Below are 15,521 nucleotides of genomic sequence, written 5' to 3'. Positions count from 1 at the left end.
TAAGTGGTGCAGTAGACAGAACACCAGACCTGGAGTCAGGAAGTTATTTATTAGTAGTTTTTCAGTTGTGTTTGACCCTTTGTGACTCCATTTAGGGTATTCTTAGTGAAGATACTAGAGTGGTTTGCCTTTTTCTTCTCTAGCTCATTTTATAGATGAAGTAACTGAGGCAAACTAGATTAAGTGACTTGACCAGGATTACACAGCTAGTAAATGTCTGAGGTCAGATTTGAACTCAGGTCTTCCTGACTCCAGGCCTGTCACTCTATCCACTGGGACCTAAGTTAAAATCCAGCCTCAGACACTTTCTAGCTGTATAACCCTAAGCAAGTCATATAACCCTGTTTGCTTCAGTATCCTTATCTGTAAAATGAGCTGGAGAAGGAAATGGTAAACCACTCCAGTATCTTTGCTCAGTAAACCCCAAATGGGGTCACAAAAAGTTGGACACGATGGAAACAGCTGAACAACAACAACAAAAATAGAGCACCTAGAATTTTGGTGCAGCTTTGCTAAAACACCCAAGATACTCCATCTAAGGTAGAGAAATACTTGTCCCACTCTAAGTTACTTAGAAGTGAGTTAATCTCTCTGTCTTTTTCACGCAGAATGGTTTAATTCATTTTGGCAGAGTCTACATGCACAACTCAGTGTTTGGATTTCCTTTTAAATCAAACAATGGGTTACTTCAAATGTAGGATTGATTGGTCACTGTAGAATATGACATTTCTACTCATTTCACATAGGAACGGGGTTGAATGGGAGTATATATCCTTAGAGAACATTTATGGGAATAAGCTTATAGGTGGTAGACCAGAGAATTTTCCTGACAACTTTTGGAGACTCCAGGGACACGTGTGATGTGACTTGGCTCTGAAGGACATGCTCTTTGAGATGAAGAAGGAATCCCCTTACTGATCAGAAAGAGCTGATAAATCAATGAAGCTTTAAAAGAGATTTACTCTTTATCCATAATAAAGAGTGTGGGGAGGGGAAATCTCATCTTCAGGAAGTCTGGTGACCTGGAAAAAAAGAGTTCAACTGACCTTTCTTTTAGGTGATTAGACCTCCTCAGGATGGAACCTCATCTGGACTACATGTCTGGGTCCAGAGAAGATAGAATCGTTGGAAGAGAAAAGTGAGAAAGCACGGTGCCCTAGTTCCTAGCATTCTTATTTTCCAATTACTCATGGAAGTACTGTCCTTTTGAAATGTGACTACATATTACTAATTTCTTAGCAAACATGACATCTCTCTATTTCTTAGAAAACATGACATCTTATCTCTCCATGTGAATGGTATCCCTGTCAAAATAATTAACTCAAGAAGATACACATTTATTTTAATGAGATTTCCATCACTCAGAACATTTAAAAAGGGAACAATACTCATTGAGAGGCATAGGTTCTCTTTTAAAATCTGTGAAATTGTAATCAACCTTTGTTACATCTTGAGATCTGTGTCTGAGTGACCTATGAAAAAGGTATCTATAAAAATGAAGCACATTAAGATCATTAAGTTGGCCTGAAAGATGACCATGGTTTTATAGACTGAAAATAATTATGCAAATATGGGAAGGATGATCCAGGCTGGAACCAGCTCCAATAACTTGAGAGCCAATTATTAAATTTTTAGTGAGAGCTTTTATTTTGGAAATTGGCAAATGCGAAAATGAATGCTATTGTTTTGTTGATTGTTTAGAGTCAAGAAAGTGATGGATAAAATGTTAATAATGTAGACTAAACTTAAAAGTGTGTCATGCAGTTTCAGAGAGCCAGTTATCAAATATTTAGCAACATATCCCTGGCAATGAACTATGATTTCATCAGCCTGCAGAATGCCCTCCCATTAAGTTACTGATTTAGTAAATAAGTACTACAGAGCTGTCTAAAACTTAGCTTAAATCACTTACCCAGGGTTACAGAACTACTAAGGGCCAGGGGTGGGAAGCCAGGTCTTCTTGACTCTAAATTCAACACTATCAATTAAAAGTTTTCATCCTACCAAGTTGGAAAATACTGAGGTAGGAAACAGTAAAGTGGACAAGACTACAGCTTCAGGTATAGGATTATCATGCCATGTTAGATGTAAGTTACTGATAATAAAACTATTAAGATGCAAATAGTATTTTCAAAAATTTATCTTTTTAAAATAGCAATTTGGCATTTACCAAAATAAATCACCTTTATCAATTTTATTGAATGTTTTCTGAGTGTAGGCATGATCCCCACTTCGGTAGAGAAACATAAATCACAGACAGCTGGATATTTTTCACTTCAGTATAATCAATTACTGATTATTCAGACGTTAATTATGATTTGCCCTTTGATTCATCTTGGCCATTTTTATTGTTAATTCCTTCTCAAAGATAAAGTCAGGGCAAAAAGAATTCATTGAATTACCTGGAAATTACAGTACACAATATGGTGTGAACAATGTCTAAATTATTGGCTAATAAACTTGTTATTACATGTTGATTTTCTTTAGCAGTTCCTCATCAAAATGGAAAAAAAATCCAAGATAACAAATAAGAGAGTAATGCCACAAAATAGACTATCATTAGAATATCAGTCAATCATATGGTGGCAAACCAAACAATTCTGGCTTAAAGTCCTCCAGTGATTTCAGCACCAAAGTTGCCTTTCTTGTAAGCTCGGGGTTTAATTGTTCATCTGGAACCATAACCACCTGCATCCCAGCTGCAAGGGCTGCTTCAACTCCATTTGGAGCATCTTCAAACACAAGGCACTGTGGTACAAAGAACAAGAACAGAAAGAAAAGTTAATAAGTCATTTTATGTAATGAGACATTTAAAATCAGTTTTTATCATGAACACTAACACCAACATCACCATTATCATTATAATCATCATCAACATCATTATAATCACCAACATCCTCATCACAATCAGTTGGTCTTCTTGTGTAAAATTGGCAGGTAAAACAACTGACAACGGTTTTAAAAGTTAGTGAATACTGTTATCTAACCAGTAAACAGGTTTTCAAGTTGCTGTTGGTACTCCAAACTTGTAGTTTAGTGAAGTTATGGTAAGAACAAACATGACTGAAATTCTGTTTAACTGTGTTAAGCCATGTCAGTACTTCTCAGTAAAAAACCTGCCATATTAAAAAACAAAAATCTGTTCAATCAATAATTGAACACTACAGGAATGGGAGGAAATGATGAAAATTTCATGTTTTAAAAATACAGAGTATTTTCAGTGCTGTAAATGTTTTATGTACTGTAGTCTGAAAATTAAATGGTTAGGGTGTTTTTGTTTAAAAATTCAGTTGCCTGTGTGCCAGTGTTATGCAACAAAATCTAATTAGTACAAAAATTCAGTGTCCACATGCAGCATCTGTTTTGGTTTATCATGTATATCCATTTTATTATCTAGATTACTTACACAAAGGAATTTAAAAGCTGTGTTCTCTTCATTTAGAAATTCACATTTAAAAGGGCACTATATTCATCATCAAGCTAGTAAATGTTCTACTGGGTAAACATTTCTGTGAATTTCTGATTGTGATATACTTAAAACAGGAAACTGGCTACTGTCTATTATTTTGTAAGCAAAACTAAAGGTGTACAATGAAATGTATTTTTCAATATCACCAGAAAAGCTTGTGAAAGCTTTGACTAAGTCATTCTAAATAACAGAGAATTCCTGACTGATGTTAATTATAAAGGTTTTCTGTCTTTCTTTCTTCTTGCCTCTCCATTTGTAAACACTCCTCTCCAAACTATTTTCTCATCTAATCCCGCTTATTAGCCACCACTTATCCAAATATCCTCTAAGACTTGGTAATATAAGCATTTCAGGAAATATCTTAACAAATAAACTAACTGGGGGGCCTGAGTATCACTCTGAACTACTTACTCTTACCCCTAATATCTTACCTCTGCGGCCAAGAGGCAAGGATAGCTGCCAAGTCTTACCGATTCTACTCTCCTAACATCTGTGGTATACATATCCTTTTATTCCTTGACACTGCCTCCACCCTAGTACAAACCCTTGTCCTTTCACATCTGGACTATGAAATTAGCCTGCTAGTTGGTCTTCTTGTTTCAAAGTCTTTACTCACTCCAGTCCATCCTTCATTCAGATGTCAAATTGACATGCCTAACACACAGGTCTGACCATGTCACACTAGTCCTCCCTTTCCTCCCTTCAATAAACTCCAGTGGCTCCCCTATCACTTCTAATATCAAATATAAAGTACTCTTTTTGGAGTTCAATGCCTTTCATTACCTGGCCTCCTACCTTTCTGACCTTTTATAGCTTACCTTTGTACCTGCCCCTCTCTACACTGGGAGACAGTTGTGATGGGGTGGAACGAATGCTGGAATTGGATTGAAAGAACAGAATTCGAATCTCAGGGCTGTCAATAAGCTGTGTGACCTTGGACAAGCTACTTAAAACTCTGATTTTGAGCTTCTGTGTACAATGGAACCAAATTATCCTGAGACCAGCTGCATTTAAGAACAATAGGAATATAACAAAAAGGTTTTAAAAAATGGAATGTATCTGTCAGACTTTTCCAGTTCTCCATTGTGAACTGTAAGAATACTGGAAAGGCCACTTGGATTAGATCATCTCTGAAAGTGATGTACTACACTGAAGAAATGGTAATGAAATCAGAAAAAATAGCTAAACCTTGCTAAATATGAAAGAAATTGGAATTGATAAAATTTTAAAAGTATTTTGGGTCTCAAGTTAGCTCAAAAGGGGGAATATTCCAAAAGATTACAATATCACAATCAGTACTTTTATATTTCACCCCACCTCCACAAAAGTATCTAGCATCAGCAAATAATTTATTTGCCTGCTTTCTGACCTCTATTAAATCCATAAAAAAACCTATGCATTATATGTAGCAAGCATCTTTTAAAAGCTAGAAGACAAAGTTTTCCACAAATAATATTCTATGTTGAACCATATCTTGATGCTCACATCACTGAGAGATGCACATAATATAAGACCCCAAAATGTTTGTTATTTATTGATTTCAAGAAAGCAGATGACTCAATTTAAAGAAGATGAGGCTCAGTTGGCAGGTACTTGGAAAAAACAGTTCCATGCTAATGATGCAAAGCTGTCTATTGTTGCAAAACTGCATATCTTCAGTATCAGTATTCTCCATTTGATACTATATGGCTGTGAGTCATGGAACACCACAATCTCAGAAACATTAAATTTACTCGTGCTTGCAAGGCAATAAAAAGGCATGTAGGCATGACCTAATTCTAGATAAGAGCATACAGAGCACCTACCACCAGTGCCTCAGTTTTCTCTTTTGTAAAATGAGGAGGTTATACGTATTAGATGGATCTATAAGGTCCCTTTCTGTCAAAATCTATGATCCTATGTACTGCTAAAAATCTGCAAATACAAGTGGAACAAAATGCCATTTATCAAGGACTGATAAAACTGGAACAGGAAGGCCAATAACATAGTGAGAATAAAAGACTGGTAAGCCAAATGGTACACTGGTATCACTAGGTATTAAAATAAGTTATGTCAACAAGCTTTTATTTAGTGCCTACAATAAGTTAGGTGCTCTGTTAAGCACTAGGGATTCAAAAACAGGCAAAAGTCAGTCCCTGCTATCAAGGAGCTCACAGTCTAACGTGGGAGATAGCATGTAGAAATGAGATACAAACAGGATAAACTGGAGATGATCTTGGAGGGAAGGCATCAGCAACTGAGGGGTTTTAGGAAAGGCTTCTTGGGGAAAGTGGGATTTTAACTGGGCTGAAGGAAGTCAGGGAAACCAGGAGGAACCAATGAAAAGGGAATGACATGGGTGACAGCCAGTGAAAATTCCTGGAGATGGGAGATGGAGTATTATGTGTGTTACTGGAGAGTGTTAGAAGGAAGGGAATAAGGTATAAAAAGACTGGAACAATTGGAAGTGGCCAGGTTATGAAGGGCTTTAAAAGATAAACAGAGTAAGTCTTCTACTACATTTGGACAGCGTCTTTATGGGAGATTTATAGGAAAACATAAACCACACTGGATATAAAGTTACGGAGAGGCTGAGATTTGTATTCATGAATAGATCATAAATCTGACAAAAATCAGGTATACTATGATCAGTCCTTTGATTTGCCTTTTAACATTATGGTGTCCTTAAAGCCGATTGCTTTAATAAGTTCATCCTAATTTTCTCCATTGTTTGTCAAAGATGTCTCTTGGTTTTTATATTTTATCAAACTTTACTTTTGAAATACCAGCCTTTTCTCACAGGCTGTTGAAGAATTCTGATTTCTACCGTGACAGTTTTTGAAAAGATTTTATTTTTCCCCTCCACATTTATTCTGGTTAGCTAAGTCATCAGAGAGAATTTTAATTCAAAAAAAATTTAATGAATCCTCTTTCAGTTTGCTGTGAGCACATTTTGAAATTCTGTGGTTGCTAAGCAGTTAGTTTTCTAAAATAAAACCTAAAAGATCAACTACATAATTATGCACACATAAAAGAGCTCTAGAAAGAATGCTTACATATTGCACAGCCAATCCATAAATGGGTCTAATTAGTTAACTGGATAATGTAATTAATAGCTAGCACTAATATAGCAGTTAAGATTACAAAGTTCTTTACATATATTATTTCATTTTAAACAACAATCATGGGAGGTAGGTGCTATTATTATCATCTCTATTTTATAGATGAGCAAATTGAGGCATAGAGAAGTTACTTGATTTGCCCAGAATCACATAGCTAATATGTATGAAGCAGTATTCAAACTCCTCCAAGTCCAAAGTTCTATATATACTATACCATCTAGATGTCTCATTAGGAAACAGTACATTTCTCAATCATGACTGTTACTGGGGGCTTTTCCTTATTTCAAATTCTGCTATAGGGTCACAGGAAATATAAAGTATCAACAATTTAAAGTGATAAGGAAAAGTATCAATAACATACATAAATGAAATAATTGAAATATTTTTCATTGCTTGTTATTCTTTGGAGAAATTTCCACTTATTTTCTCATGTCATATAAGCATGTCATGTACATTAGTTTATGTTTACATTTTCCCCTATAATTTTCTGGTTCTGTTTTAAAGACTTAAGACTTCAAAATCATAGAGTATGGACATCTGAACTAATGTATAATGCAAGTTCAAAGGAGGTAATGTGAAAGTGCTTTAAAAAACATAAAGCTCTAAACCAAATCAGTATCGTTGGAATTCCAGTTTAAATAAGTTTGGAATTCCAAGTTTCAGTGTAAGGAAGCAAAGAACATAATAGGGCACAATCAACAGGGAGAAAACGAAATAAACTAGATTTATTGAGGAAAAATTCTCACAATAAGAAGTAGGGTAGATGGAAACTGGTCAACTCTGCTGTGGTCCTGCTGAAGGGGCACCAAAACTGGTAAGTCTGATACATTTTTATAGGGTTCTTATCCACAGCAAGCAGGGACAGGGAGTGGGAGGAGCTGGGAAGCTTGCCCTGGGAACTGGTGCACATTAGAGAATTGATAACTAGTTGATATTTAGACTCCTGGCCTGGGGTACAGGAGAGAGGGCAGAGAGAGAAGGAAGAAAGGATGGAAGAAGTTTTAGACTATTACTGTAGGCCTTACTTTGATAAGTTAAAATAATTTCATTATCTGTTGTCTTTTGAACTTATCAATAATACCGTCAAGGGTACCACCATCTTCTCAGTTATCCACGTCTGCAATTTTGTGTCATCCTCCATTCCTTACTCTCACTCACTCCAATCAGTTGCTTATCATTTCTACCTCTACAGAATCTCTTTTCTCCATTAACCCATCTACCACCTGCCCTTGTTCATCCAGGCCCTCATCATTTTTTGCCTGGACAATCATAATAACTTTCTAGTTGGTTTCCTTGCCTTGAGTCTAACCATGTCATCTTCCTGCTCAATAAACTCAAGTGGCTCCCTCAAGTGGCCTCCCTTGACTACCTCAAGGATCAAATATAAACTCCTGTGTTTGACACTATGTTGACCTCTGTGACTCTCCAGACCTAAATTTCCTTCCCTGGTCATCACTCTGCTAAATGTTATTTCCCTGATTAGAATGTAAGCTCTTTGAGAACAAGGATAGCCTCTCTCTCTGTAATTTGTATTCCCAGACCTTATTAATACTGTGACTGGCCCAGAATACATGCTTTATCTTTTACTTTACTGAAGAGATCATTCAAAGCTCTTCAGAACACGGGCCCTTCCTGTCTTCTTGACCTTGTTATACATTACTTGTCTCCATGCATTCTACGTTACAGCTGAAAGGTACTTTGCAATGCCTCACACAGGATGCTTTCATCTCAGTGCCCTTGCACTGGCTGTTTCCCTGGACTTGCACACTCTCCTTAAAGTTTTTTTTTTTTTAAATACAAATTTATTTATTTTTAGTTTTCAACATTCACTTCCACAAGTTTTTGAGTTCCAAATTTTCAATCCATCTCACCCCTTCCCCCACCCCAACATGGCATGCATTCTGAATATCCCTTCCCCTAGTCTATCCTCTCTTCTATCTCTCTCCCCTTCTCTTATTTCCTTCCCCTTCTGTTTTCCTGTAGGGCAGGATAGACTTGTGTACCCCATTTCTTGTATTTCTTATTTCCCAGTAGCATGTGAAAACATTTTTTTAAACATATGTTTTTAAAACTTTAAGTTTCAAATTTTCTCTCTTCCTCCCTCCCCACCCACCCTCATCCAAAAGGCAAGCAACTCTACATGTGCAGTTATGAAAAACACGTCCATAGTAGACATGTTGTGAAAAACTAACTCTATTTCCCTTAATCCTATCCTGCCCTCCCATTTATTCTATTCTTTCTTTTGACTCTGTGCCTCCTCAGAAGTATTTACTTCTGATTACCCCCTTTCCCAATCCACCCCCCTCTCAATCATCCCCCTGCTCTCTTGTCCCATTCTCCCCCTATTTTCCTGTAGGGTAAGACAGATTTCCATACCCGATTGAATGTGTATGTTATTTCCTCATTAAGCCAAATCCTATGAGAATAAGATTCACTCATTCTCTCTCACCTTCCCCCATTTTCCCTCCACTATAAGAGACTTTTCTGTTGTTTTTTTGTGAGATAGTTTACCCCATTCTACCTCTCCCTTTCTTCTTCTCCGAGTATAATCCTCTCTCATCCCTTAATTTTATTCTCCAGATATGACCCCTTAATCTTCAACTCACCCTGTGCCCTCTATCTATCTATCTACATATACATACATATAATCTTTTTCCTCCAATTACCCTAATACAGACAAAGGTCTCATGAGTTATAAATATCATCTTTCCATGCAGGAATGTAAACAGTTCAATCTTAATAAGTCTCTTATGATTTCTCTTTCCTGTTTACCTCTTCATGTTCCACTGGAGTCCTGTATTTGAAAGTCAAATTTTCTATTCAGCTCTGGTCTTTTCATCAAGAATGCTTGAAAGTCCTCTATTTCACTGAATGACCATTTTTTCCCCTGAAGGATTATACTCAGTTTTGCTGGGTAGGTGATTCTTGGTTGTAATCCTATCTCCTTTGCCCTCCAGAATATTATATGCCCTCGTCCTTTAATGTAGAAGCTGCTAAATCTTGTGTTATCCTGATTGTGTTTCCACAGTACTTGAACTGTTTCCTTCTGGCAGCTTGTAATATTTTCTCCTTGACCTGGGAACTCTGGAATTTGGCTATAATATTCCTAGGAGTTTTCCTTTGGGGATCTCTTTCAGGAGGAGATCTGCGGATTCTTTCAATTTCTATTTTGCCCTCTGGTTCTACTATATCAGGGCAGTTTTCCTTGATAATTTCTTGAAAGATGATGTCTAGGCTCTTTTTTTGATCATGGCTTTCAGATAGTCCAATAATTTTTAAATTCTCTCTCCTGGATCTATTTTCCAGGTCAGTTGTTTTTCCAATGAGATATTTCACATTGTTTTCTAATTTTTCATTCTTTTGGATTTGTTTTCTGTGTCTGATTTCTCATAAAGTCACTATTTCCAATTGCTCTATTCTAATTTTTAAGGAAGTATTTTCTTCAGTAAGCTTTTGGACTTCCTTTTCCATTTGGCCAATTTTGCTTTTTAGGGCATTCTTCTCCTCATTGGCTTTTTGGACCTCTTTTGCCATTTGGGTTAGGCTATTTTTTAAGGTGTTATTTTCTTCAGTATTTTTTTGGGTCTCCTTTAGCAAGCTGTTGACTTGTTTTTTGTGATTTTCTTGCATCATTCTCAGTTTTTCCTCTACTTCTCTTACTTGCTTCTCAAGATCCCTTTTGAGCTCTTCCAAGGCCTGGGACTGATTCATATTTTTCTTGGAGGCTTTGGATGTAGGAGCTTTGACTTTGTTGTCTTCTTCTGGTTGTATATTTTGATCTTCTTTTTCACCAAAGTAAGATAATATAGTCTGACTCTTTTTGCACTGCTTGCTCATGATCCCAGCCAATTACTTGAGTTTTAAACTCTCTGTTAAGGTATGAATCTCCTTCCAATGTGGAGAATGTACTGTCGGCTTCAGGGGTTTGTACAGCTGTTTTCAGAGATACTTGCAGGGACCTGTAAATTTTCAGTTCTTCCAAGGTGTATGATAAGGGGGGAGGTGTTTACTCCTTTCCTGGCCTGTGACCACAAGTACTCCTTCCTGTCCTGTAACTGTGAGGAGAGGTTCCTATGCACAGCCACTCCAAGCTGTACCCCGCCAGTGCTCCTCCTCACCCCAGCACTGCTGCCCAGAACTGTGACCCAGATCCAAACAGGGGCAAAGCAAGAGAGTCCTGCCTCAGCATTGGCAAACAGATCCCCGCAATCCCTCTCTGATCAGCCACTGGATTCCCCCTCAGTCTATGGGCTGGAAGCTTGGGAAGCAGCTGTGCCCCCCCCCCACCCCAGGGCCATGCTCTTGTGGAATGGAGCTGAGAGCCCGCCTTTCTTTCTCAGCACCAACAGAAACAGACATTTCCCACTGACCTTCTAAGTTGTCCTTGGCATTGGTGGATTGAGGAGTCTGGAAATCTCCACAGCTTCCTGTGATTCAGTCTCTGAGGCCTGCTCCAGGTTTGCTGCGGCCTGTGCGCTGCGCTCCCAGCCCCCGCGCGATACACCTTTTTGATCAATCATCCAGGTTGTCTTGGGCTGGAAATTTGTTTCACTCTGTCTTTTTGTGGGTTCTGCTGCTTCAGAATTTGTTTAGAGCCATTTTTTATGAGTATTTGGAGGGGTTTGGAGGAGAGCTCAAGCAAGTCATTGCTTTCACTCTGCCATCTTGGCTCCGCCCCTCCTTTAACTCTTAAGAATCCCTTTTTTCCTTCAATACTCAGGTCAGATGTCACCATCTACAACAGGCCTTCCCAAGTGCCCCCTGGGGCGAGTGCCTTTTCTCTGATATCTCCTTCCATCTACTCTGTATATTTCTTGTATGTATCTATATCTATCAATTATCTATCTATCCACTTCCTCTAAGTAGACTATAAGCTCCTTAAGGCAGGGTATCATGTTGCTTTTTCTTTGTACCTTTTGCTTAGTCAGTGCCTGGAACACGTAAGCACAACACATGTTTGTTGATTGCTTGCTTTGTGAGCCTACTGCTTAGCACAGTGCATCGCACACAGTAGGAACTTAATGTTTTTTCAAGTTGTTGAACTTCTAAATATTGATTATCCTCCCTTATTGTTAACATATTGGCTTTTTTGATTCACTTGCCCTAATATACTTACATGTAAAAATAAAATTTATTTTAATATATTATCAATTTTTCTAGTTTAAATTTTTTTAAGTCATTTAGAAACTTGACTTGGATTCTCTAAGGACAAACAGGCTTAGGGCAAGTAGGAGATATTATGGGCATTTACTGAATTGCAGAGTAAAACTGCCTAGCTTTAAATAGTCACTCTACATAATTTTCCGAGTAGACAATTCTTATGTACAGTACTAAGTAGACTGTATGATAAAATATGGTCATTATAACTTACTTCCAAACAGTACTGAATGTTCCTTATTGCAGTTTTCTAATCTTTGTGACTAGCAAAATAACAGCTAATTTAATTTAACAGATATTTATCAGGGGCCTAATGGGTAAAAAAGGGACTTTGCTACCAAGGCAAAAATGAAACAGTCCCTGCTTTCAAGGTGTTTATGAGTCCACTAAGGAGAATATAGAATTTACATAGATCAGTAAATATAATATAATTTATGGAAGGGAATATATTAGTGAGTGAAAGAATGAGGGAAGTGTCATTGAGAAGGTGACTCATAAGTTAGACCAGATGGAATAATTAATAATAATAATAATGATAGCAGCTAAAATTTATATAGTGCTTCCTATGTGCCAGGCAAGATTCTATAGGGTGGAGTTAGAAGGGAGTACATTAAAAGAATAAGTGAATATTTCAGAAATGCTAAGAGGTATAATCTGGAATGTCAAGAACAGGGAACAGTTAGCAGCCTGTTAGGATGGAATATAACCTTCCAAGTAGAAAATTTTGGAGTGCTATCATCTGATCACAATAAGATGCTAATCTATATATCATGTTTGTTATACCTGGATAAATTATTAGTGGCATAACAGTTGATGAAACTGGCTTGCCTGTGATTTAAAACATTTTTAAAAAAGATTGCCATTAATTGGGAATGTTGTCTGATGAACAATCTCTGAGGAAAATATATTTGATCTGAATGTCATTTATAAGAATACCACTATAATCCATCCTAATAAGCTTATCTGGGAAAAAAAAAAGTTAGGCTACTATAAACAGTTTCAAATTGAAAGTGTATTTGATTATTTTTAGCACAATATCTTGTAATTTTTGGTTGAAAAATTTGTTTTCCAAATTATAGATGTGACATAATTTCAAAACAACAACACAAGTTTTTACTAACCAATTCATTATTTACTTATCCAATACACATTTATAAACACCAGTCAATACCCAACAATTATTTTGGCTATCAGTTTGTTTACAAACAAACTCACAATACTAAAGTGAACTGGTTGTCTTAGCACTATTAATTTTTTAATTTAAAGCATTATTGATATATTTTTAATCACCAAAATTTCTTCCAGCTTCTTTCCCTTTCCAGAGAGCCACCCCATTTGTTTTGACATTATTTATACGTACCCTGAGGTGGCTATGGAAACCAATGCTGGTACGCACATCCAATATACACAAATCTGCTAAATATAGGTTTCTGGCACCGTGCTAAGTGCTGACAATACAAAGAAAGACAAAATCTCTACTTTCAATGAGTTCACAATCTAATAGGCAAGAAAACATGAAAACAATGACATAGGAACAGAATACAGAGAGGATAAATTGAAAGCTAATCAAGTGAGGAAACACTTGGATTTTGGAAATGGGGTACAAGGAGGCCAGTGTCACTGGATGGGGGGAGTTAGGTGTAAGAAGACTGCAAAGGTAAGAAGGGACAAGGCTATGAAGGACTCTGAGTGCCAAACAGAGGACTCTACATTTGATACTGAAGACTAAAGGCAGCCACTGGAATTTATTTACTGGGAGTGGCATGGTAAGACCTATACTTTAGGAAGATCACATTGACAGCTATCTAGAGGACTGGAGTGGGGAGACCCTTGAGGCAAGGAGACTAACCAGAAGGCTATTGTAATAGTCCTGGCAATAGGTCATAAGGGCGTGCATAAGGGTATGGCTGTGTCCAGAGGAAAGAAAGGTGTTTATCTGAGAGATATTACAAACAGAATTGATAGGACTTGGCAAATGATTGGTTATAAGGGAGTGAGAGACAGTGAGGAGTTGAAGATGACCCCGAAATTGCAAACCTAGGTGACTACAGTAATACCCTCCACAGTAACAGAAAAATTAGGAAGAGGAGAGGACTTGAGGTGGGAATAAGATAATGAATTATTTTGGATATGCTGAGTTTAAGATGTCTTTGGGACACCTGGTTTGAGATGTCCAATAAGGAGTTAGAAATCCTAGAGGTTAGGAAAGAGGTTAAGGATGAAAAGTACATCTGAGAATCATCAGCACAGAGATGATAACTGAATCCGTGGAAGCTGATGAAATCAAAACATGAAAGAGTATACAGTGAGAGGAGAAGATGTCTGGAGCTAGCCACAGCTGGCAGGTGCCACCTCAATTTAGGTCCAGCAAAGGAGACAAAAGGAACGATCAGGTTGGAAGAGAACCAGGAGAAAGTACTTCCATGGGACCCAGAAAGAAAAGAGTTTCAAGAAGAGGATGACTGACAGTGTTAAAAGCTTCAGGGATTCATGAAGAATGAGGACTGAGAAAAAGCCATTACACTTGACAATTAAGAGATCATCAGTAAATTTGAAGACAGAAGTTTTAACTGCATTATTAGGAAGTCATTGTAGAAGGGGTCTACACACTACAACCCAGTCCAAAGGCCTGGCCACCTATTTTTGTACGGCTTTGAACTAAGAATTGCTTTTTATATTTTTAGGTTCTGAAGGGCCACTATGCTGTTAATACTAGGGAAATGTATATTTTACTATTTGTATTTATCTTAGCATTAAATTGTATAATAAAAAAAATTTGCAGAAGTAATTTTTGATTTCCTAATTTTAGAAATAATCATCAGAGTGGATACAGCTAGACTTGGGAGTCAGGAAACGTGAGTTCAAAACCAGCCTTAGAAAAATGAATGAATGAATGAATGAATGAATGAATGAATGAATGAATGGATGAATGAAAATTGAAAAAATTCATTTTTCAAGCATTTCTGATCTTGTTTTTTTGTTTGTAGAGCTAAGGTGGGAGGTTGGGGAGGAAACGGTACCCACAATCAGGTAAGGAATCTGACAAGACTATTGAGGAGATGACTGGAGTGCCAGAAGTGAAATGAAACATGATGAGGCCCTTTTCTGAAATAATGTTTCTTGAGAGGCAGTCACCCTAAGGAGAACAAGGTCCCAGAGGCAAAGGTGGCTAGATGGCTAGGTTATGAAGTGGCACTTACTTTGACCCTGGGAAGTCATTTAACCCTTCTCAATCTCAGTTTCCTCAACTATAAAATATGAATACTAACAGCACTAATGTTATGATGATGAAATGAGATAATGTGTGTAAACCCTAAACCTTGAAAACTTTAAAGCACTATGAAATGCAAGCCAATATTATTCTAATCATTCTGTCAGGAGCAGCCTTAAAGTAAATCATCAAGGCCACAGAAGAGTTAACAATTCTTTGTCCAAAGTGGGCCCTCAGTGATTATCTCTTGATTTGATTTTGATTTACCAAATAGTAAAAATCAGCATTGACACAAATAGACTTACAATCACATTCACTGGAGTTGAAAGCCAAATGGCTGAATCAACTGTACCACAGAGTCCATTGCTTCCTTTTTCTTTGGAAAATGTCCAGTCTTTGAAAATTCATGATTTAGCATCCCTGAAGGGGACAGAAAGAGCCTCAAAGAGTCTCCCATATCTTTCATTCACGAAAATTATATCGTGAGACAATGTTTCCACATTATAATATATGTACATAAATAAAACACTGAGCAAAAAACTTCAATATAGCACAAAAAGCTTTTTATCCTTTATCTTTTTAA

The 15,521-nt window shown here is 37.1% G+C and overlaps 1 protein-coding gene across 1 annotated transcript in view; it reads right to left on the bottom strand.

The window, feature by feature from the left end:
* Positions 1 to 1,316: 1,316 nt before the first annotated feature.
* The window catches only part of PUDP (pseudouridine 5'-phosphatase), a 186,110-nt gene continuing 171,905 nt past the window's right edge, over positions 1,317 to 15,521 (bottom strand). The window contains exon 4 of the mRNA XM_021006210.2: positions 1,317 to 2,748. Coding sequence (XP_020861869.1) covers positions 2,572 to 2,748 — 177 coding nt within the window. The 3' untranslated portion in view covers positions 1,317 to 2,571. The remainder of the gene's footprint in view (positions 2,749 to 15,521) is intronic.

This window comes from Phascolarctos cinereus, unplaced genomic scaffold, assembly GCF_003287225.1.
Source record: "Phascolarctos cinereus isolate Bilbo 61053 unplaced genomic scaffold, phaCin_HiC Scaffold_726;HRSCAF=1367, whole genome shotgun sequence".
In the NCBI taxonomy this organism is placed as follows: Eukaryota; Metazoa; Chordata; class Mammalia; order Diprotodontia; family Phascolarctidae; genus Phascolarctos; species Phascolarctos cinereus.
The sequence above is the reverse complement of the archived record's forward strand: the minus strand, read 5'-3'. Positions and strand labels throughout refer to the sequence as shown.